The sequence below is a fragment of the Passer montanus genome, unplaced genomic scaffold (assembly GCF_014805655.1).
Source record: "Passer montanus isolate IOZ18808 unplaced genomic scaffold, ASM1480565v1 scaffold93, whole genome shotgun sequence".
NCBI lineage: Eukaryota > Metazoa > Chordata > Aves > Passeriformes > Passeridae > Passer > Passer montanus.
In genome coordinates, this window is record NW_024374701.1 from 1,283,520 (window position 1) to 1,306,605 (window position 23,086).

At 54.6% G+C, this 23,086-nt stretch overlaps 2 protein-coding genes and 1 long non-coding RNA gene across 5 annotated transcripts in view; all 3 read left to right on the forward strand.

The window, feature by feature from the left end:
• The first annotated feature begins 4,287 nt into the window (after positions 1 to 4,287).
• On the forward strand, positions 4,288 to 6,516 carry LOC120495899. Its single transcript, XR_005626177.1, has 4 exons — positions 4,288 to 4,361; positions 4,483 to 4,608; positions 4,717 to 4,893; positions 5,202 to 6,516. It is a non-coding gene; the product is annotated as an uncharacterized LOC120495899 (long non-coding RNA).
• A 1,337-nt stretch (positions 6,517 to 7,853) lies between these two features.
• Positions 7,854 to 15,065, forward strand: LOC120495928 (complement decay-accelerating factor-like). 3 transcript variants are annotated; one of them, XM_039695907.1, is made up of 15 exons: positions 7,861 to 8,292; positions 9,189 to 9,380; positions 9,876 to 10,067; positions 10,274 to 10,370; positions 10,536 to 10,621; positions 10,854 to 11,069; positions 11,727 to 11,786; positions 11,886 to 11,912; positions 12,019 to 12,082; positions 12,239 to 12,349; positions 12,565 to 12,750; positions 12,976 to 13,071; positions 13,330 to 13,419; positions 14,316 to 14,527; positions 14,644 to 15,063. In XM_039695907.1, the coding sequence occupies exons 1-15, from the start codon at positions 8,214 to 8,216 to the stop codon at positions 14,646 to 14,648; spliced, it is 1,713 nt and encodes a 570-aa protein (XP_039551841.1). In that variant the 5' UTR covers positions 7,861 to 8,213; the 3' UTR covers positions 14,649 to 15,063. The 3 variants fall into 3 exon arrangements, 2 of the variants coding, with proteins under 2 accessions (XP_039551842.1, XP_039551841.1); XM_039695908.1 differs by lacking the exon at positions 12,565 to 12,750 and having other exon boundaries at positions 7,854 to 8,292; positions 14,644 to 15,065; XR_005626188.1 differs by lacking the exon at positions 14,644 to 15,063 and having other exon boundaries at positions 7,856 to 8,292; positions 13,330 to 13,581; positions 14,316 to 14,451.
• Positions 15,066 to 17,152: 2,087 nt separating this feature from the next.
• Positions 17,153 to 23,086, forward strand: part of CR1 (complement C3b/C4b receptor 1 (Knops blood group)) — a 34,461-nt gene continuing 28,527 nt past the window's right edge. Inside the window, exons 1-14 of the mRNA XM_039695774.1 lie at positions 17,153 to 17,225; positions 17,820 to 17,999; positions 18,121 to 18,303; positions 18,455 to 18,634; positions 18,776 to 18,863; positions 18,930 to 19,024; positions 19,374 to 19,592; positions 19,855 to 20,040; positions 20,267 to 20,384; positions 20,739 to 20,824; positions 21,792 to 21,986; positions 22,312 to 22,491; positions 22,584 to 22,775; positions 22,931 to 23,030. Of these exons, the coding sequence (XP_039551708.1) occupies positions 17,153 to 17,225; positions 17,820 to 17,999; positions 18,121 to 18,303; positions 18,455 to 18,634; positions 18,776 to 18,863; positions 18,930 to 19,024; positions 19,374 to 19,592; positions 19,855 to 20,040; positions 20,267 to 20,384; positions 20,739 to 20,824; positions 21,792 to 21,986; positions 22,312 to 22,491; positions 22,584 to 22,775; positions 22,931 to 23,030 (2,075 nt within the window). The remainder of the gene's footprint in view (positions 17,226 to 17,819; positions 18,000 to 18,120; positions 18,304 to 18,454; positions 18,635 to 18,775; positions 18,864 to 18,929; positions 19,025 to 19,373; positions 19,593 to 19,854; positions 20,041 to 20,266; positions 20,385 to 20,738; positions 20,825 to 21,791; positions 21,987 to 22,311; positions 22,492 to 22,583; positions 22,776 to 22,930; positions 23,031 to 23,086) is intronic.

Here is a 23,086-nt window from a genome sequence, read left to right on the forward strand (position 1 = left end):
ACAGGGTTCATGAGATGTGGCTGCTCGCAGCCGTTCCTCATTACCAGGAGTCAGGCAGCCAAAGGAAAATAGAGCAGATGAGAAGGAAAATGTTTTATTTGCTCCACTGACCGTGCTGACAGCAGATCTGTGGTGCATCACCTGCCAGCAAATAACTGGGGAGGTGCTTCCCACCCGGCACGCAGCTTGGGGCTGGAATAGGGATTTTCTTCTCTGGGAATGCAGTTTTGGAAAAACTCGGTTGGTCGGTGCTCCCTGCCAGCTCAGAAGAAAATAACAAAGTGACACAAATAAGAGCTGGGGCAGGAGGACCAGGAGGCTCTCCCCGAGCCTGGGAGTGACAGCTCTCCCCACCCTGGCTGCTCTCCCTGCTCCTGACGGAGATTTCAGCTCCGTGGGTGTCCTGGGGAGGTTTCCACAGCTCCAGAGGTTTGGTGGAGCCTGCAGTGCCTCCCCTCCCAGCCCTGGCAGGCTCAGGGCTGCACAGAGCAGCACGGCTCTGCAATGAAGGCTGCAGCACCGGGATGGGGGGGACCCCCCGACCCCCCGAGCTGCGGGGTGACCTCTGGCCAGCCCGTGCTGCTGCTGGCCCTGCTGGGGCTCCTCAGCATTCCTGGGGCTCACGGTGAGTATGGGGCCGTGGCAAGGAGCAGGGACACCTGCCTGGATCCCACTGGCTGCTCCGGGGCTGGGCTGGGGGTGCCACACCTTGGATCTGGGGTCAGCGCTGTCCCAGGGCCAGCCCTGGCTGGTGCCTTCCCGCAGGGGTACCCGGGCCATCCAAGCACCCTCCTGGGCTGGGGAAGGGGCCGGGGAAGGGGGTCCTCACTGAGGAGGTGTTCTCCTGCCGCAGGTGACTGCGGGCCCCCTCCTGCCATGACCTATTCCAGGCCCTCCAGCAATGTACCCTGGCTCTGTCCCTGTCCCCAGAGACAAACCTGCTGCCCTGGCTCTGCCCCTGCCCTGGGGACAAAACCCCTGCCCTGTCACTGTCCCTGCCCTGGGGACAAACCCTCTGTGCTGCTCTATCCCTGTCCCCAAGGACAAACCTGCTGCCCTGGCTCTGTCCCTGTTCTGGGGACAAAACCCCTGCCCTGTCACTGTCCCTGCCCTGGGGACAAGCCCCCTGCCCTGCCCTGCTGCCCCTCGCAGTCTCTGGTGGCCCCAGGGGCTGGCAGAGGGCTCAGTCAGGGGTGGGCTGGGGGCTCCTGTGTCCCCCCCTGTGCTCCCCATGTCCTGCTGACCCCTCCCCGGGCTCCTTACCCCGCTCTGGAGCCTGCAGCAGGTTGGCAGCTGGAAAGGAGCCCCAGCTCTGCTGCCAGCAGCACCAGGAGCTCTCAGAGGCATTCCGGTGACCCCAGGGAGTGTTTGGGCAGCTGCTGGTGGCAGCTCTGTCAGGCTGCCTCTCCTTGGCTGCCAGGGAGCTGCGCTGCCCCAGCCAGGCTGAGGTTTGCTGCCCTGTCCAAGGAGGATGAGAGGAGGAATTTCTTCCCCGTTGGCACCAACGTGAGCTACGTCTGCAGGCCTGGCTACGAGAACTCCTCGGAGAGCTCCCCCTCCAGCACCTGCCTCGAGAGCCTGACGTGGTCCCAGCCCGCCGAGCTGTGCAGGAGTGAGTATTTCTGCTGCCCCACACCCCAAAAAGCAGCCCTGGCTGCTCCCAGCCTGGTCATTATCTTCCAAGAGCTCCATCAACAGGAAATTGGGGATATTCCTTGTCATTCCTATTTAAGACTGAGCAGCAGAAGTGTCACTGATGTTCTTTTTGGTTTTTCTGCTGGCACAAACAGGTCTGGCTTGATTTTCATGCTAGGGAATGTTTGGTTGGACTCGGTGATCTCAGAGGCCTTTTCCAAGCTTTTTGTGGTCCTAAAAGATGTTTTCACCAGGACAGGCAGGGCACAAATCCCAGTTTACTATTCTAGCACTGAGCTTCAACAGGAAGGCAAAGCATTCCCTTGGTGACACTCGTGGAATATTGAGACTGGTGATGGGACAGGAATGTTTTTTCACAGTCGAGTGCCTTGTTCCAGATCCACTGAATGGAAACCCCTCTGAGGGTGTGGAGCATTTTGGGATCCCCACCTTGCCCCACAGCTGAGTCTGGCTCCTGCCAGCCTGGCTGTGATGTCCATGGAGTAAAACCCTCTGGAATCTTTGGGAATTCCCCTCCAAGCCTGTGTCTGGGTCTCACTCTGCCTTTTTTGTGTCCCCAGGGAGGTCCTGTGGCACCCCAGGGATGCTGCCCGGGGGGAGGACGGGGCCCCTCACGGACCTGCAGCTGGGAGCAGGAGTGGAATTGTTCTGTGAGGAGGGGTGAGTGCTGGGCACAGCTCCAGAGGGGCACTCAGCTGCAGGGAGGGCACCAGGGGGGATCCAGGGCCACCTTTTCCTCCAAGTGCCCCCCAGAGGAGCTCTGAGTGTCCACCCCAACAGGAGCAGCTGGTTGTATTTGTAGTTGATAACTGCAGACTTCAATACAAGTTATTTAAAATATTTTGGCTTAAGGCAGTTGTTGAGATATATTGGAAAAAAAGGGTTACATTGGGATGTTTAAAATCCATTAAAGTTCAGCTGGAAAAGTGCAGTGAAACACAATTTCCACAGTCAGGAGCTGACTCATGGCTGCTGCCTGCTTTCAATCAGGGCCCAAATGCAGTGGGCAGCCCTGAAATTTTAATTTCTTGCCACTGCAGCCAGTGTTCCTCCCTCCCAGCAGGAAGCAGCTGGCATCCTCTGCCTGGTGCTGCCCAGCTCCAGGGCCAGCAGAGGGGTTTTGTCTCTCCCTGGGGATGCAATTGAAGGAAATGAGAGCGAGTCCCACCCTGCTGGGGCTGAGCTCAACTCTGGAAACCCACTGCAGGGTGGAGGGATAATGCTGCTCTTCTTAGATCAGATATTATCCATCCTGGCCAGATGCTGAGGGTTTGTGCACAGGGAGGGATTCAGAACGGGGAACGTGCCAGCTGTCCCTGCAAACCAGAGCAGGAACCACTTTAATTAACGTGGATCAATCCCTGCTGCCCTCACTGTCCTGGAGTACATGGAGGATTTATCTGAATCCCAGACTGGGTTGGAACAGAGCTTAAAACTCACCCAGTGAGGTGGGTGACACCTTCCACTGTCCCAGGTGCCACCCCTGAGGTGACAGCAGCGTGGGAAAGGCCCTGGATGGGGACAGGGTCAACCCCAGCACTGCTGTGGGCCAGGAGCAGGCAGGGATGGAGCCCCTGATTCAGCAAATCCATGTGGGAATCCAGCCCTCAGCTCAGCCCTGCCTGGCATTCCCAGAGAACTCTGCCAGCCTCAGCTCCAACTTCTCCCTTCCCTGGAAATGGAAAATGCAGAGTCAGAGCAGAGAGCCACCAAAAATAGAGGAACAGAGATGCTGACAGGAGTTCTGCTCCCCAGCAGCCTCACTGCCTCTCCCACACCCCTGGTCATGCTCTGCAGGAGGGTGGGAAATGCTCCCAGGTTTTGGGTGCTTACACTGATTTTCCCTCCTGTATTTTAGGTACAAATTAGTCGGGAATAATTTCATCTGGTGCCAGCTGAAAGGAAACGACGTTGAATGGAGCAAACTTCCAACTTGTGAACGTGAGATTCTTCCTAAATTGTGAGACTGAACCTTTTTGCTTCGCTCCAGCAGATCCTGCATCCCCATGTTCAGACCAAAGCTCTCTTGGAATTGCTTTTGTTGATACTCTGTGGCTGATCTGTCCCCAAAACACAGCTGAGAAATGTTTATTCTGCTATTTCAGCAGCTTTGCTCCCACAAAATCAGCATTTTTTTATTTATTATTTTTGTTTATTATTTATTATTTATTGTTTATCATTTCTCATAGATAATATATAATTTAATTTCTATTCTTTATAATTTATTTTTATTAATTGAAATATATTATTATTAATTATTAATTAGTATTTTATAATAAGTTTAATGGTTTCTTTTTGTTGTTAATTATTAATTAATAGTGATAAATTATTATTAATTATTTAGTATTCATTGTATAATATTTATTATTTGGTATTTCATGTTATTTAGTATTATTTAGTATTTTTTACTTAGTATTTAGTATTTATTAATTAGTGTTTAGTATTTAGTATTTAGTATTTATTACTCAGTATTTAGTATTAGTTTTTTATTCAGGGTGAAAGATCTTAAAACATTATGGGTATGAAGTGAAGGGGGGGTCAAATGGAAGCTGGAAGGAAATGTTACCGGGGAAAGAGGCTGGAGCAGGGGCGGGGGGGCTCCGGAGGAAGGAGGCGCGCCCTGAGCCCGCTGCCTCTGTCCCCAGAGCAGAGCTCAGCCCTCGGCCTCGGAGCGAAGGGCACGGCCAGGAGAGCTCGTCCCAAAGGTGAGTCGGGATCACTCACTTTTGAACCCAGTCCCGTTTATTTATATATTTATTATTCCCCCTCTATCCCATTTCCAGGAAAGGCCACCCCTGAGTGTCACCCCCAATTCCGTTTGCTCAGCTCCGCAGGCAAAGGGAGCCCGGCCCCCTGAGCAGGGCCTGGTGTGGCAGAGGAAGCTCAGCCTGCACAGAAAGGCGCTCCAAAACACCATCTCCCCCTCGCAGCCCTCCTCCTCCTGGAAACCAGGTCAGTCCTGCAGGGACACCGACATCAGCGGCACCCCTGGTTACCCCCACCCCTAAAAACTGGAATTTTCATTTTGTTCCTCTTTATTTCCCCTTTATTTCCCTTCAGTGAGCAGGAACTGGGCTGCCTCAGAGTTCAGATTTGTTCTGCCTTTGTACAAATCCCCCAAATCCTATTCTGGGTCCAGCAAAGCATCCATGTGTCCTCCGAAGTACGTGGGGATCCTTCCCCCACCTGGCTGCTTTCAGAAGTTAAAACGGCCCAAATTTCCATCGTTTTGTGGAAGTGAGTGGCTTTTTTGTCACGTTATTTTCTTCTGTAAGTTTTCTCTGTATAATTTATATTTTTTGGTGGTTGGGCATCTGGTTCACAACTCATCTTTGACTGCACTGACCTCCTATTCTCATAAAAAGCTTTGCTTTGTCTGGAATACATTTTAATTTATTGATTATTTCCTTGTCCTCACCTTATTACAGATTTATTTTTTAAAAAGAATTTTTTGGGCGTTTTGAAAAGCAAGAGAGGACTTTGTACCCTGTAGCCCTGAGGGTGCCAGGGCTCCGAGGTGCTGATGCCAGCCTTGTTCCCCACAGGGAGGTCATGCACAGCCAGGAGAAGCTGGACGTGGTGGAAGTTCTGGTCCTCCAAATCCCCCACCCGCTGCAGAGGATAATTTTAATCCACGAAAAGGATGAGTTTTGGCTTTGTGGGAAGTGCTGGGAGCTGTAGTTGTGTCTCTGTGAGTGGGGAAGGCACAACAGCCACTGGAGGATCTCGGTACCCAGCTGGGGGATGCTGAAAGGGGTTCCTCTGGTGTCAGGGTCCACTGAGCTTGCCCAACCCTGAGTTTTGTCTTTTGGGTCAAAACCAGAATATTTTTTACCATTCCTGACCTGTTCCAAAAGTGCCTCATGCAATGGTCACACTTATTAGGACTCCTTGCTTTAAGATAAAGGATGCCCTAAATCAGGTCTGTCCACCTATAAGATGTCATTTTTTAATGATGATGTTTTTGCATTCCAAGAAATGGATGGAAAATTATTCCTAAAAGCACTGGCTGATTTCCATATCTGCTCCTCCCACCCGAGTTTTCCTTTCAGTCCTGCCTCCCAGCACCCGATCCAGCTGCGATTCCTGCAGATCCCAGCAGGGTTTGAGCGGCTGAAAACCCCCGGGGTTCTGCAGAGTTCCCGGAGCCCGGCCGGGTCCCGCCCAGCCTGACGCGGTGTTTCCAGGGCCGCAGGTTTCCTGCTCACTGGAAACACCACAACAAACCCTAAACACAGCCCAGCCGCCCTGGGGAGGGAGCTGCACCCTCAGCTTCCCAGGAATTCCCGAATGCAGCTGATCCAGATGTGCATCCAGCTGCCAGCAGGGAAAAGCGAAGCCAGGACTTCCCCGTCCTGCAGGGTTTTAGCTCATTTCTTTCAGGAAACCATGGGATGTTACACTGTTTAATCTTTATATCTGGAGTGGTTTTAGCCCTTTCTTTAGCAAAAGCTTTTTCTTGTATCAGCCCGAAGTTCCTTGCAGTTTTTATTTCCACCACAGGAAGATAACGCCACATGTGGGTTGGGCATCTCTGATCTCATAACGTCAAGGAGCCACTTCTGCTTTCCAGGGGGAGGGAGCAGCTCAGTCCCGCTCTGAGCACATCAGCCAGGCACAGACACTGAAACACAACTCCTGAATATCCTCCCCAGGGCTGCCACCCTGCAACAGAGGGACTGGAAAAGTCACGGGTGCTCTTTGGGCTGCCTACCCCAATTCTGTCCTGTAAAGACCTAAAACTCCCAAAGCCTTCCTGGGTTTTTATTTCTGTTTAGTAATAAATGGTGATGGTTTATAAAGGGCACTCTGTGAATTCAACTCCTTGCTGGTTTTTTGTCGTATTTTTTTCTATTTTTCAATAAAGATTCAGCTTTAAGGTATATCCTGGCGATGCTCAGGATTTGATGTTCTGTCAGTTCTTTATCACTCTGAACATTTATTTTATAAATGCCACCCATGGCAAGTTCGACTTGGTTGCACATTTTAAAAAAGTTGTAAAGGAGGAAAGCAGGAATGTGTTTCTGGGAAGTGGCCTGGAAAAGGCAGCTGGAGTTACACCTCCTCCTGACCCTTTCAGCCACCCCAGGATTGAGCCCTGCAGCCCTGAGCTGAGGCTCAGCTCAGGCAGACCCAGGCTCAGCCCAGGCAGACCCAGGCCCAGCCCAGGCACACCCAGGCTCAGCCCAGGCAGACCCAGGCCCAGCCCAGCAGGTTTAGGAGCTGAGGCTGAATTCCTGTGGCAATCCCGGCAGCTCCAGCGCTGTTTTTGCTGCCGGGTTTTGCCAGCTCCGTGCGTGCAGCAGCAGCTGCCCGGGCTGATTCCTGCTCTGCGGGCACGGCTGGCAGGGCCAGATAAAGCAGGTGGCCCTCGGTGGCCGGGCAGGGACAGCGCTGCTATCGTGGGGCTCAGGCACGGCCCGGGAGGAGCCGCTGCTCCCGCGGCAAAATGGGGCAAAAAGGGCCAAAACGGGGCAAAACGGGGCAAAAAGGGGCAAAACGGGGCAGTGAATGCGGGGGCAGAGGGCAGGGCTGAGCCCGGACAGGGGCACAGATCTCTCCTGTCCCCTCCTCAAGCAGAAAATATCCTGTTTTCTGGGTTTTTTTGGGGTTTTCTGGGTTCAGCCTGCGAGCACGGGCATTTCACCGAGCTGGAGCTGCAGCTCTCGGTTCAGCGAGTGCAGCCACTCCCTGCGGGGGCTCAGCATCGCCCGCAGCCTTTGCCAAACACTTTTCAGCATCCTCCTGCCCCGTGCCAAGGTCACTGCCTAAGCTAATACAGGAGAATTCCCCAGAATTTAAAGGTGGTTCGTTTTATTTCCTGTTAACAGATTCCTCTTGCCTTCTGCAGCCACCATCCCCATTCAGGGCAGTGAGCTGTAAAAACGCAGCCAAGGTCTCTCCATGGAATTTGTCATCGTGTTTACAAGGAAATGTTTTATAGGAATACGTTATCCAAGGTGCTGGATTCCTTCCCTTCGGAAACCACCTCTGCGTCTCATCGCAAATGCCTTTGTTGCATCCAATTGGAATTTAAATTGTATAGGAAAGGAAAATAAAGTGTAAATTAAAAAAATAAATAAAAGAGGTAAGCTGGTAAGTTCGAGCAGTGGAAACATCGCAGTTTCCTGGATAACAAAGGGAAGCAGGAAGGTGCAGGTCGGCTGCTGGCTGCCCTCTCCTCGGACTGGGAGGACACATTCCCCTTCCTGCCCCTTTTCGTTTGGGTATTTCTTTCCCTTTGGGACTTGGCAGCTTTGGAGGGAGGGGGGATTTTCCTGGCAGGTGCAGAGTAAGGCAGAGAAGGAGGGGCAGAGGCAGCGGGTTCCCTGGAAGCTGCTCCTTGGGATGCCAGGCGCGCCTGGCACCGCGCACCCCGCGCGTTCCACACCCAGCCCCGCTCCCCACCGCGCTCACGGCTTTCGTCAGAGCCTTCCCGGAGCTGAGCTGAGCTCAGCTGAGCTGGGCTGGCCGGGAGGGGCGGGCGGGGGCTCGCCGGAGCTCGGAGCAGCCCCGCGGGAGCGGCTCCGCTGCCCGGGCAGTGCCGGGGACCCGCGATGGGCTCCGGCCGCCGCTGCTCGCTCCTGCTGCCGCTGCCGGTGCTGCTGGTGCTGATGGTGCTGCCCGCGGCGCGGGGTGAGCCCCTGGAGGGGAGGGGGCTGCGGGGAGCCGGGCACTGCGGGCTGGGAGCTCCGTGCGTGCGGGAGCGTCCTCTGAGCCCGTGGGAGTGCGAGTGCAGGACCCGTGGGTTATCCATGGGGGGTGGGTTATACACGGGAGTGTGGGGCATCCATGAGAATGTGGGGTATCCACGGGAGTGTGGGTTATACAGGGGAGTGTGGGTTATCCATGGGAGTGTGGGTTATCCACGGGAGTGTGGGTTATACAGGGGAGTGTGGGTTATCCACAGGAGTGTGGGTTATACAGGGGAGTGTGGGTTATACACGGGAGTGTGGGTTACCCATGGAGGGGTGGGTTATCCATGGGAGTGTGGGTTATCTATGGGAGTGTGGGTTATACAGGGGAGTGTGGGTTATCCATGGGGGCGTGGGTTATCCATGGGAGTGTGGGTTATCCACAAGAGTGTGGGTTATACAGGGGAGTGTGGGTTATCCATGGGGGCGTGGGTTATCCATGGGAGTGTGGGTTATACAGGGGAGTGTGGGTTATCCATGAGAATGTGGGGTATCCATGGGAATGTGGGGTATCCATGGGAATGTATGATCTGTGTGCTATCCACGGGAGTGTGGGTTATCCATGGGGGGGGTGGGTTATCCATGAGAATGGGGGGTATCCATGGGAGTGTGGGTTATCCATGGGGGGGTGGGTTATCTACGGGAATGTGGGTTATCCATGGAAGGGTGGGTTATCCATGGGAATGTGTGTGCTCTGTGTGTGTGTGCCTCATATCCCTGTCCCTGTGTGTGCTCCCTGTGCCCCCCTTTCCCACCGGCTCTGTGTGTGCCCCGCCCTGCCCGGGGTACAAAAGCAGCAGAAGGAGCCAGGCTAAATCCCCGTTTATTTCTCTACAGGGGACTGCGGGCCGCTGCCAAATATCAGCCACGCCGAGCCGCTGGGGGACACCAAACACCAGCCGAGCTTCAGCGTGGGCTCCACAGTGACCTTCGGCTGCATCCCGGGTTACACCAAACTCCCTTTTTTCTCCGACACCATCCAGTGCCTGCCGAACTCCCGCTGGTCCAGCCTGCCCGAGTTCTGCGGCCGTGAGTGTTTCCCTTTCTCTGACACAAGGAGGGCAAGGGCTGCTTGTGGGAACACCCACAGCTTTGGCAATCGCTGCCTCAGGGCTTTCCTCATCACACAGGATGAAGTGGTCTGGCCACTTCTCTTGCTGCCCCTTTTTCCTACCCTCCACCGAGTGGTCGGAACCACTTGTGTGGCACTTGTGTGCTAATGAAAACAGAGGAACAGCTTGGGAAACACATGGGAAAGGGGAAGGAATGCAGGGGCAGAGCACTGAGTGACCAAAGGGTTAACCAGGCGGGGAGGTTTGGGTCTGGGGAATTGGAAACTTCTCCAGTGAGAACTGGCTGCACTCTCTCACCTCAGACAATTCCCTGGTGGAAGTGGCCAGGGAGGAGGGCACTGTTTGGGATCCATGTTCTTAGCGAGGCTCGTGCGTTATCACTCGGATTTCTGTTTACAAAGTGTTATTTTTGCTCTGTAACCCGACATTTGGGTGTCTCTGTGGTGGCCAGGGAGCTGTCCCAGACCCAGATCTGTGTCATTCGCTGCGATATCAGCAGAAGACAAAATGCAGAATTTTTACGCCGTTAACACCACGGTGAGGTACATTTGTCGCCAAGGTTTTGAAAACACCACAGCCCAGCCCCCCACCAGCACCTGTTTGGACAACTTAACGTGGACAGAAGTTCCTCAGCTGTGTCAGAGTGAGTGTCCCCATGTCATTTCATTTCCCCCAATGCCGTGTTCCAAGTGCCACGCCTGTATTTTAAAATTGCTCTTTTCTAATGACATTTAATATGAAATACCATTAACTGCCTGATTTGACATTGCCACACTGCCATGAAAACTAAACTTGTGGGGTTTTTCCCAGCCTCGTGGTGTCTTAAGGATAATCTTACTCCTTTTTTAGAGAAATCTTGTGGTATCCCAGCCAATCCAGAACATGGCCAAGTTATCCTAACAGAACATCAGCTGGGTGCAACAGCCAGAGTGGTTTGTGACCGTGGGTGAGTGTGAAGCCACTGCCCTCTGCCTCCCAGTTGCCTGGCCAGGGTCACTGGGTGTAACTGGGACATGGCTCTGCCCGTGCACAGTCCTCAGCACCTCTGTGGTCACACACTCTTGGTTGGTGGCAACCAGCTGATTTTGGGATGTGCCTTTTGCCCCCGCAGGTACAGATTGAAGGGAGAATCACCTTCCATCAATTGTCTCCTACAGGGAGACAAAGCTGTCTGGAGTCCTCTTCCAGCTTGTCAGGGTGAGTGAAGTTGTCCAGTGCTTGACTGGAAAAACCAAATATTCCAACTCAGAAATACTGAATTTTTGGTTTACCTCGCTAAGTGAAGTCAGGTCAGCATCTCTGCAAGGGGACAGCTGCTGGGAGTCCCCAGGAGCACCCCTGGCTCCTGTGAAGGCCTGACAGGAGCAGTGTCAGCTGAGAAGAGCATCCCAGAGGTCACTTGCTCTGACTTCTTCCGTTCCTCCCGCAGTGATTTCCTGCCCCCCTCCTCCAGCCATCCCCCGCGGGCAGCACAGCGGGAACAGCTCGGGGGAGTTCGTGCTGGGCTCTGTCACAACCTACACGTGCGAGCCGGGGCTGGAGCTGGTGGGAGAGGACACGCTGCGCTGCACCGGGGACAGCGGGGACAGCACCGGGGACAGCGGGGACAGCGGCACCTGGAGCGGGGCCCCGCCCGCCTGCCGCGGTGAGACCCATCCCCTGCTCACAGCCGCCCCTTCCCCGCAGTTTGCTCCTGCTGGGCTCCTGACTCCATCCTGCCCGCACAGGATGGGCTTGTTTCCAGCGCAGCAGCTGCTTTGCAAGGTGCCAGGCTCTGCTGAGCAGCACCAGACATGGTTTTATGTTCTCCCTTCAAGAGGAACAGGCAGAAATGTGATGGACAGTGTGGGAAGTTATCAGGGACTGCAAAGCTGCTGGAGGGGACTTAGAAATGGATTTATTTGATGTGTCCAACAACGCCCAGGCAATAAAGCCAAGTGGTCAAATACTGGAATCATTGCCCAGGGAGGGGGTGGAGTCACCATCCCTGGATGTGTTTAAAAAAAGGCTGGATGTGGCACTTGGTGCCATGATCTAGTTGAGGTGTTAGAAGATGGGTTGGACTCGATGATCTTAAAGGTCTCTTCCAACCTAGAGATTCTGTGATTCTGTGAAGTGGAACAGCAGAATCCCCTCTGTCCTTAAGGCCTGGAGGGGCACAGAAGATCCCTGTCACAGCCTGAGATGCACAAGACACTGCCCATGTGATGTTTACTCCTCTCTGAACTATTTTATATATTATGTACAAGCTGAGTGCCATATAAAATCACATTTTGAGTGCTTTTCCTTTGTCTCTCCCTAGTTAAAATCACAGCAGAGACAAACCAAACCAAACCCTCAGAAGAGAATCCTTACTGGCTGGGTAAGAGCTCCATTTCTTAGAAGTCCTGTTAATTGCTGTAATTGCACCACATTTTGGCCTTCATATCTTTAACATCTCTTTCATTATTTTCCTCCCCAGCAAGCATCCTCATTCCCAGCTGCATTGGTAAGTAGCTTAAAACTGAAAATATATTTTCCTACCCCAAAGGTGTTTGCTGTTAAATACCTGGAGTCAGTGGTTGATTTCACTCTCCCTTTCCCTTCTTTGTCAGTTCCCCCAGTAGCCCTTGGAATTCTAGCTGGGATCATCATGAGACGGAAAGAGAGTGAAAAGCAGTAAGCTGCCCCTCGAAAATCAGAACTTTCCCTGGGGATAAGTGGATTTTCCCTTTCAAGCCCCATACCTTCAGTATATTTGCATGGCTAGCATGATTTTTCCATGTTGTGAAGCTTCTTTTTATTCTACAATTTTCCCCTTTTCTCTCTCTCCAGCTCTTATAATGTGAATTTACAAAAGCAGGAGATGAAGGGAAGGGATGCAGCGATGCATCCAGAGGTCACAGATGAGAAGAAGCACCCCAAGCCCTGGAATTCCTATTTTTGGTAGGTTTGCGTTTTCACCTGCCCAAAAACTTGTGCCAGACTTCTGACTTTAGCAAAGAGTCTCACTGCTGCTGAGCTCGCCTGTGCAAAGATCCTTGAGCAGTTTTTGATTTCAAATGCCACGATGAGCACCCTGCTGTCCAAAGGGGGCTTCGGGAGGGTCTGGGGTCTCCTGGCTGCTCTCTGGGTGGATTTCCCATCTCTCTCATCCACAGCCACACAGGGAATTGCCACGTGTGTCCCAGCTGTGAGGAGCAGCTCCACGGTGACCTGGCCCCTCTCTCAGAGCCCCCACACCGCGGCTGCGCCGCCTGCCAGGGCTGGCTGAGCTCCCAAAAACCCCGCAGCTACTCCGTGCCCAGCGTTGGTGCTGGGGACAGCCCGAGCCCAGCAGGCACCAGGTACAGACCCAGCTCTGCTGCCCTGGTGAGGAGGAGGAGGAGGAGAACAAGGGGAAAGGGGGAGGAAGCACCTCCATGTGGATAAAGCGAGTTTTGCAGCTGGAATTCCTGTGGTTCCTGCTTCAGCAGGAGCAAGGGTTTGATATTAGGGAGCAGTGGCTGCGCTGGGCCGTGGGTGTTTTTGGGAAGCCACACTCAGCTTATCCTCTCTCTCTCTGTGTTCAGCTCTCCTGCCAAAGCTGTGGATGTGCCGAGGGCAGATGGCACAGGAGAAGCTGCTCCGTGGTGGAGGGAGGCAGAGCAGCCCATGGACCACCAAAGGTCAGTCCTCCACCTAAAAATACCCAAAAATACCCAGGTGCCACAGTGGGCATGGACAAAAATCAGTGAATTTCAGAACAGAGTAGAAATGTGTTTATCAGAGAATCCCAGAATGGTTTGGGTGGGAAAGGACCTTAAAGCTCATCTCATCCCACCCCCACACCTCCCACTATCCCAGGATATTCCAAGCCTCAGAACCATGCTCTGGAAGGCACATCCCTGCTCTCAGTGCCCACCCTCAATGGTTCTTCTCCACAGCGACCACATCTGTCCCACCTGTGAGAGCTGGCTCCGTGCCCACGCTGGGGACAGCAGTGCTGGGACACCGGGGGAGTGCCAGGACAAGGGGTGAGTGTGGCCAGGGCAGGCAGCTCCCCACGGCACTGCAGGGTGTGCCCAGCGCCCTCCAGGCTGAGAGCTCACAGCTTAACTCAGAACAAAAGCAGGTGGAACTCAGAATCAGAGCAGGTGGCAGTGGGTGGATGTTGGCTGCTCCTCGCCCTGTGCCAGGTAAAGTGTGGTGCTTCTCCACAGGAGAGAGGAACTGGGTGAGGTTCACTCAGGTGATGCTTGTGGGGTTTCCCTGGGTGCCTCTGGACAGCCTGTGCTCCTCAGCTCTGCTCACCTGGCTCGGCCTCGTGCTCTTTGGGGCTCTGCTTTTGGGGGAGCAGCAAAGGGCCCAGGTGGGACCCTGCAGTGGGAGCCTCTTCTCAGCCACTGCCCAGGGCTTTTCCCCCTGTGGGTGTGGTTCCTTTGCTTGTGGCAGGGTAAGGTTTTGGGCCAGAGAAGAGATGAGGTGAAGCTGTTTGCTCAGTTTATTTATTTATTTCTGACACTCTTATTTATTTATTTCTGACACTCCCCCATGTGAGTCTGGTGCTCTCTCAGGCTGACAAAGCTTCCTTAACAGAGTCACCACTGACAGAGGCAAATTCCCATGAAAAACCAGATAAACATGGTTGGGCATGTGCATCTGCTTGCTTTGGCTTTGGGAAGTGTGAACTCCTTGCTGCTGCTCCGGGGTTTTTCCATTTATTCCTGTGAGTTCCTGTTCCACTGGCAGGGAGCTGCAGTCCTGGGGGAGCTGCAGTTCTGCGCTCTTGAACCGCTGCCTGTTGGATTTAAAAAGGAAAATTGTGAAGGAAAGCAGCTTTTGTGGGTGCTGGGGCCTGTGCAGGGTGGTGTGGAGAGGGGCAGGTCCTGTCACGACCCCGCTGGGACCCACCTCCCCTCTCTCCCCACAGCCCCCAGGGCCCCGTGTGCCCGCCCTGCACGGACAGACAGCTCCTGTCCCTGGTCCACGGGGACACAGCCAGCAGCCCCGTGTGTCCCCTGGCCGGGGAGGGGACCCCGGCCCACCTGGTCCCTGTGCACAGCCCCGGCTGCCACCTCTGCCCCGTGTGCTCGGTGCCCACCCACGCTCACCTGTGCCAGCCCCAGCGCCTGGCACCCGACGGTAGGAGCTGCAGGGGCACCCCAAACACCCCGGGGTCCCTGGGGAGGGGCACGGGGCTCCTCAGACCCTCCCCAGGCCGAGGGGCTCCCCCTGATCCTGCTTGTTTCCCTTTGCAGGATAAATCCAGGAGCTGAGGAGGGAAGGGGAGTTCAGTCCCCTGCAGGGATTCAGCTCTCAGTGCAATAAAGGGACCTGAAATCAAGGCTCTGCCTCCACCTGAGCTGGCAAAGAAGCAGAAAAACCAAACACACTTCAAACCCACCGCTGTGTTGATTTAATGCCCACTTTTTTGTTTATTTTTGTATGAACAAGTATTTTTGCAGCTCTTAAAGCAAGAGTTTAAAAAGTCAGTAAACGTTTCTTTGCTCTAGGAAAATAATTTCCTCTTTGCACAATCTTGCAAGATTTATTTGTATTTCTTAAACGACTTCTTTTTAACTGAGGTTCTTTCCTAGTGCAGATAAAAGTGCAAAATTTACAGCATTCATAGTAAAACTGTTTTGTAAATAAAAGGAATATAAAATAAGGAATAATGGTGTCCTGGCTCTGGGGTTTATTTCATATTCACTAATCAAGCCTTCCCATAGAGTGGCTCAAATGATCTTGCACTCTCATTCTTTGCTGGATATAATCAAGTTCATTAATTGCTTCTGCTCAATTAATTGCTGTTGTTGCACTGGTGTCCAGTGCCTGAGCTTTCCTGGGAATTGTGGTGAGGGAGGTGAGGCAGTGCTCTGCTTTTCCCTCCTGAGAGAGTGGCCTTGAAGCCGTGACTGCCAGGAAACCCTGGCACTGCTCTGTGGGACTGGAGTGCTTTGGAAGCCACCTGGAACACTGCTCAGAACTTCTGGAACGCTGCTCAGAACTTCTGCTCAGAACTTCTGGAACGCTGCTCAGAACTTCTGCAATGCTGCTCAGAACTCAAGGGCAGCTCTCCCTGGGTGATGCCACACAGATGCCAAAGACCTTTGTCCTGGGAGCAGGACACCAATCCCACAGCTTTTGGGCATTTTGTCTCACCTGCCTGCCCTGAGCCACCCGTGGCTGTGCTGAGGATGTGTGTGAGCGTGGAGAGAGCTGAGGGAGGGACCATGTGGCAAAATGCCCCGGGTTTCTCTGGCTGATGGCAAGGCTGAGGCATTGGTGTCCTTTCCTGGCTGTTACTCAGCCTGGCTAAAGATCACTGGACAAGCTGCCATAAAATGGAGATATGATGGGAAGGTTTCCTGCTCAGAAGGGAAACACCACTGTGGTGGAGTTTTGACTGCCTAAGCCTGAGACACTCAGACTTTTAGCTGCTGGTAAAGCAAAGTGTTGAGGTTTGGGGTTTTGTCTGCTGCAGAGGCAAATCACCCATCTGGGAGCTTCTCATGATGCACACTGGGAACAGGAACCATCCAAAATGTGTCTGCTACAGACCTTTGGTTTCTCCATTTTCCCCTGCTAGCAGGAACATGCCTTTAATAAGAAGGAAACCCACAAACAACCATTTCCATCCACACATCAGCCTTGTTCCAGACAGACCCCCAAGTTCTCTGTCCCCAGCAGGGCACTGTCCTGCTCAGCTGTCACAGGGGCACTGCAGATCCTTTTTTCAGCCTGCAGAACAAGCACTTGCACGTTGCTGGTCATTTTTATTTCTCTTTTACCATAAGCCATGTGAGTGACTAAATGGACAAAGTACAACCTAAAGCCTCGCAGCTCTGGACTGTGTTTGGTTTTGCTCTTTTAATCTCAAGCACATTTATTCATACTGCACAGTCCAAAGTGATTTTTTTTCCAAATGATTTAACATGTGATTCAGGAATTAGCTTGGAATTATCACCCCACAATCAGATGAAAGGAATTGTGAATGCTGAAACATTGTTTCCAGGTGTGGTCACCAAAATTTACCATTGGAGAGGGTTTATTTACTGTATTTGTAATCAATTGCACACCATTTCTCTTTATAATCTGAGTGCAAATGACCAAGTGCAATTCTGAAGGGTGAACGTTGGATTTGTAAGTATTGGAAGCTCTCTGCCAATAAAAGAAATAAAAGGACTTGAGCAGTTCATGTCCTGCTGCCTGCTTTAGGCTCAGGAAGTGTCACCTGGGTGAGGTGGGCAGCTGGAGCTGCTGGGGCTGCTCCTCATCCTAAAGTCCTGTCTGGGGGTTTGTTCCTCCTGCCAGAGGGGAGGGATGAGCCCAGGGTCGGCTCAGGAGGATTTGTGTCCCCAGCTGGACATTCCATTTTCATGGAATGCCTCATTCTGCCCGTCCCACCCCTGGGATGTGCCGTGTCCCTCAGGTGCCACCACCACCCCCTGGGCTCTGGGACAGCCCCTGGCCCACTCCCCCAAGGGGGGGACGCTCTGCACCAGGGGCACAGTGCAGCTGCAGCACCTCTGCCTGCATCCTGCCCTTTCTCACCCCTCTTTCCCACCCCCCTGCCAAAACCAGCAGCAGCCTGGGGCACCTGCAGCCCCCTGGGGGTGCTGGCTGTGCCTGGGCAGCCCACAGGTTCCTGTCCCACCGTCCTGGGAAGTCCCCCAGCAGCATCTCCTTCCTCCCACGGGGGCACTGGGGGGAACTGGGGCGCCCATATCTGCCCCGTGCCCCCGGGAGCTGCTGTCTGTGCCAGGGATGGTGCCCACCTTCACCCTCTGCCTGCTGGGCAGCTCCGCTCTGCTCCTCAGCACCACGCCCGGGGCTCAAGGTAAGGCAGAGCAGCAGCTCTGCTCCCCTGGGGCCTTCCTCCCACTGCTCTCCTGCTCCTCATGGCTGCTCTGTCCTCGCTGGTCCCTGTGCCCTTCCCTGCCCAGGGAAAGGGAGCCCTGCACGGGTCCCAGGTGGACCTTGGCACCACAGAGCCCTGAGCTCCTCTGCTGATGGCAGAGCCACATCAGCATCAGAGCCACAGCTGGCACATCGTCAGAGCCACAGCTGGCACCCCCAGCCCAGGCTGGGCACCCCCAGCCCCTGGCACAGCACAGATCCCTGGGTGCCTTTGGCTCACTCCTGGCCTGCCCTGTCAGTGTTTTCTGGGTGGGATTGGGCCCTCAGGAGGGGCTTCAGAGCCTGCAGAAAGGCCAGGAAAGGCTCCTGACCCTGCTGGGTGTTCACACGAAATCCTGGACACGCAGATTGTGCCAGCTGAGGTGGCAGCGGGGTCCCTGAGGAGCACAGGGAGGGTCCTGCAGCCCAGGGACCCCCACCCCAGCTGCACCCCCAGGGCTCGGGGCACAGACACCCTCAGCATGGGGGGGTCCCTGCAGCTGTGCAGGTCAGCATGTCCCTTCTGTCCCCCCAGCTGCCTGGTGCCCGTTCCCCCGGGTGCCCTACGGGACCGTGTCCCCTCGTCGCTCTTCCTACCGGACACGGGACACCGTGAGTGTCACCTGCAACCCGGGCTACGCCCTGCAGGGCCCCGGCAGCAGCACCTGCGGGGCCACCTCCAGGTGGGACCCCCCTCTGCCGCAGTGCAAAAAGGGTGAGTGTCCCCTCAGTGCCCCCCGAGTGTCCATGAGTGTCCCCTGAGTGTCCCTGAGTGTCCCCTGAGTGCCCCTGAGTGCCCCAGAGCAGACCCACAGGACGCTTTCTTTCCCCTGCAGAGGTGACATGTCCCCGGCCACCGAGCATCGCCAATGGGCTGCACAGCGGCCGCTCCAAGGACAGCTTCTCCCGGGGGGTGGCCGTGTCCTACAGCTGCACGGAGGGCTTCGAGCTGCTCGGCAACGCCACCATCACCTGCACGGACTCGGGGCTCTGGAGCCGGCCCCTGCCCCGCTGTCAAGGTCTCTGGGGGTCTCTCCTGGCTGGGGAGGCAGGAGGGGTGCCGGAGGGTCAGAGCAGGGTTGTGGCTCGGAGGGGAGCAGAGGGCTCGGTGTGTGCACATCCAGCTCCCCGTGCAGGGATGTTTAAAGGATGCTGTCCCTGCTCCCACAGCGATCGGCTGCCAGGTGCCCGAGGTGCAGAACGGGAAGGTCCACAACGTGCAGAGCAGCTACAGAGCTGGGGACACTCTGCACTTTGGCTGTGATGCTGGTTACACCGCAGAGGACTCCGATGAGGCTCGGTGCCAGCCCGGGGGCATGTGGGACCCGCCGGAGCTCGTGTGCCAGAGGGGTGAGTGCTGCTCAGGAACAGGGGGTGCAGGCAGGGATTTGATGCAGGCAGGGGTTTCACCCATCCGTGATTTCACCCATCCGTGCACATCCTCGCTCCCCGGTCTCTCGCTGAGTTCAATTTCCCATCTCGCTCCCGCAGTCCGGCCGTGCCCGATGCCTCCCGAGGTCGCCAATGGCAATCACAACGGCCGGAACACAGCAGGATTCACCATGGGAATGTCAGTGAGGTACAGCTGCAATCCTGGCTATTACCTGGAGGACAAAGCGTTTTTTATGGCTGGGATGTCAGTGAGGTACAGCTGCAATCCTGGCTATTACCTGGTTGGAAATGCCGCCGTGTCCTGCAGAGCATCGGGGAACTGGAGCCAGCCCCTCCCTCGCTGCCAGGGTGAGTCTGGGCTCTGTCCCCTCAGGGACAAACTCAGGGTGGCCCTGAGCACAGGGGACACCCTCACCGAATCCACTGAGACCTTCATGAAGGTGAGTCTGGGCTCTGTCCCCTCAAATGACAAATTCAGTGTGGCCCTGAGCACAGGGGACACCCTCACCAGTGCAAACAGATCCTCCAAGAGGGTTAATTCCATGTAAAGTGCATCATGGAATCAATTAATGGCAAGCCTTCCCAAGGCTGGGGAGGTTTGTGTGGACACCACGCTGGTTCTGTGGTTCCAGCAATAACAGCCTGTGGTTCTGTGTTTCCTGCTGCTCCAACTCCCCCTGCACACCCTCATTTCCAGGGACTGTCTGCATCAATCCAATCGTAGCCAATGGAAGGCAAGTTGGTGGCCACGGGCTCCTCTCTGCCCCCGGGCAAACGGTGACATTCCGGTGCCACGATGGTTACAGCCTGCAGGGCAGTGCCAGCGTGTCCTGCCAGGAGGATGGCAGCTGGCAGCCCCCTGCTCCTGAGTGTGACAGAGCACTGCCCTACCACAGCTCCTTCAGCAGGTCTCCAGGTACATAACTGCTATTTTATGTCCCCTTATTCTGTTTAAAAATGCTGTTAAACCCTTTGGGGATGATTGAAGCCTGTCCTGGGAGTAAGAACCTAATCCTCTGCAAGCCTTTGGGAAAATGTCTTTATTAATGGCTATATTAATCAAAATGAGCATTTTAGCAAGGCAAACCAAGCCCCTTTCCTCCTAACAGTGCTCTTGGTGTGCTTGCCCCCGTGTGCCTGTCCTGCCTGCTTCTCACATCTCTTTTCTCTCTCACTAGGTGCTTGTGGTGCTCCCACAAGGTTACAGTTTGCTGAGCTAAATGAGGAGCATAGAAATGCCGTTGATTTTCCTGTTGGGAAGACTGTGCAATACACTTGCCTCCCTGGATATGCCAAAGTCCCAGGAATGTCACCTACTATGACATGCCTTGAGAGTGGAGTGTGGTCAGAAGCTCTAGAGTTCTGTAAAAGTGAATAGCTCCTTGATTTGGTGTCTGTTGTTGCAGGAGGAACAGGTCTCAGGTTCTGTCCATGCTGCCAAAAGCTTGATGTTATTCTGAATATGTGACTAGTAAAGCCATGTAACCCTTTGAAATTGGAACCCGTGTTGGGGGGAGCTGGGAATGTGGGCAGGGGAGTGGAGGAATAATTGAATATTTTCTACTGTGATGTAGAGAGACAGGATATAAGGGTGTTTTCCTTCCCCAGGGAAACAGTGCAGTCACCCAGGCGAGCCTGTGAATGGCAAGATTATTTCCCTGACAAATCTCCAGCTTGGGTCCACAGTGGTTTACAGCTGTGAGGAAGGGTAAGTCCTGTTTTGGGGGTGGATTGGGTGAGTGTCCCCCTTTTTAACCCCTGTTCATTCACTCCCAGTAAATGGATTCTGTACAGAAGCCCCTATATAAGGGTTCTGTACCTATTGTGCCTATACACTATAGTGTGTATGTATATATTTATTTTTAAATATATATATTTTTAAATATATATTAATATTCTCTATAAATGCTGGGAAGTGGGTCGGGCAGAGCAAGGAAGGAACCTCCCCTTCAGGGCCACAGCTGTGCTGCCAGCAGGGCTGATCCCACATCCCGGGTGCTTGGGAGGAACAAGAACTCCAGCTGAAGGGCTTGGGGTGAATGACCAACCCTTTTAACACCAGGCACAGGTTAATTGGACAGTCCAGCAGACGCTGTGAGATCTCTGGGGGACGTGTTGCATGGACTGGCCACATTCCCCTCTGCCAGCGTAAGTAGCTCATGGCTCTGGGGGTTTGCAAGGATCTGGGAAATATTTCCCAGCAGAGACTGCCACATCTTTCCAATCAAAGCTTTCACAGGCAATTTCTCCCCTCTGTGGGCAGGAAAATTACCAGAAGGTTTGGAAGTTGTAAGAAAGCAATCTGGGGATCCCAAAGCTGAAGGGATTATGGAAAGCAACAGCTCAGACCCCTCAGCTGGAGCTTTTCCAGCAGTGCTTGTGTCCTGCTGTGACTGACACCAGGAGCCCACTGCAGGGGAGGAAGGGAAAACATGTTCAGCTTAGGGGGTGTCTTGTCAGACCCAGAGAGAACAAGGGTCACTCCTAAGAGCTCAGAGCACTGAGCCAGGGCCAGCAGCGAATCCCAAAATCCCAAAGTGGGTTTGCTCCCTCTCTCCGCCACTGGTGAGTGCCCAAGAGCTGCTGTGCTGCTCCTCAGCAACCCCACCTGGGCCTTCCTCTGCTGATCAGAGCCATTTCATACGAAGAAAGAAGCATTTGCTGGTACATTCTGGGGTTTTAAAGCATTTCCCAGATTCTCCAGGTGGGTGTGAGCCACAGGCGACACACAGACTGTGCCTGCTGCACAACCTGGCACCAGGGTATTATCCAAGTGATGCTAAATAAGCATTCGATGTCTTATTCCTTAAAAAGTAGAAAATGCAAAGCATGCAGGGTTTCCTCCACAGAGAGCTTTGATTACTGGTCTACTTTCTACCTGCCAGGGGGGTGGGATCCCGTCCCCAGGACCTCACCTGGGAGGTCACTTCATCCCATCCGGGTGGGATCCTACTCCCAGGACATCACCTGGGAGGTCATTTCATCCCATCTGGGTGGGATCCCGTTGCCAGGACATCACCGGGGAGGTAATTTCATCCCCTCTTTAGAAGTGTTTGTGCCCCACAGCCTGAGGGCTTTGGCGCTGCTGTTGAATTGAGGTTCTGCACCCCCGCAGGCATCCCTTGCGAGCCACCCCCGGACATCCCCCGCGGGCAGCACTCGGGCCGGCTGCTGAGCGAGTTCCTCTACGGCACGGCGGTCACCTACACCTGCCACCGCGGCCATCCCCTGCACGGGGACCCCTCCATCCACTGCACCACCCGCGACGGCCACAACGGCGTCTGGAGCGAGCCCCTGCCCGCCTGCGGAGGTGGGCTGGGCAGCCTCAGGGTGCCGGGACCCCGGCGATCCTCCCAGCATCGCTGCTGTGTTGGGAATCACTGGGAAACTGCGGCCAGCTGGCATTTTTGCCCCAGCATTATCCATTATCCAGAGCAGGGGGGTTGGAGTGCCACCCTGCTGTCCCAGGGTCCCCTTTGCCCTTGGAGATGTTTGATATTGGGTGCAGGTGCAACATCTTCTCTAGGGAAAATTATTTTCAGGCTTGTGTGTTAAAATTGCAGCCCTTGGTGGTTCCCAGCTGCCCAGCTCTGCCTGAGGGGCTGTTCTGACGCCTGCACCTCTTTCTTTTCCAGAGGCGAATTGTCCTGTGCCACAGATCCAGCACGGGAGGATCGTGGCTGCCAGGTCTGCCTACGCACACAGGGACACCGTGACCTTCGAGTGTGACCCAGGCTATGCCATTCGTGGCCACAGAGAGATCCAGTGCCAGCCAAACAACACCTGGGAGCCGCCGGTGCCCGTCTGCGAGCAGGGCAAGTGTCCCAACAGGGCTTAAGCCTCCCCTGCTCTCCCAAATCCACCTTTTGTGGGTCTGTAACAGCCAGGCTGTTCTCTCTCCTGGCAGCTGGCTGCAGAGCCCCTGCCAGGCCGGGCTTTGCCGAGCTGAAGGAGCCCTACAGGAACCAGACGCTGTTTCCCGAGGGGAGCAGGGTGGAATTCGTGTGCCAGCCTGGCTACAGCCAGCTCCCGGGGGTGTCACCAGCCATCACCTGCCTCAGCAACCAGACGTGGTCTGCAGTGCTGGAGTTCTGTGAAAGTAGGTCCTGCAAGGGCTGGAAGCCTCAAGTGTGAGGCTTGGCTGGTTTGCACTTTCCCCAGCTTCGTGGGGGTCTCTGCCTGCTCTCCGTGGTGACATTCCTGCTGGGATGTGGGCACAGCCCAGGGCTGATGGGGGCTGCCATTCCCTTCCAGGGAAGCAGTGCCCCAGCCCAGGGAAGCCAGAGAACGGCAGAGCTGTTGTCCTGACAGATCTCCTGCTCGGGTCCAAAATCAACTACACTTGTGACAAAGGGTGAGTCCTGCCCTGGGGAAAGTGGAGTGGATTTTCAGCTTTGCACAACCCAGTTT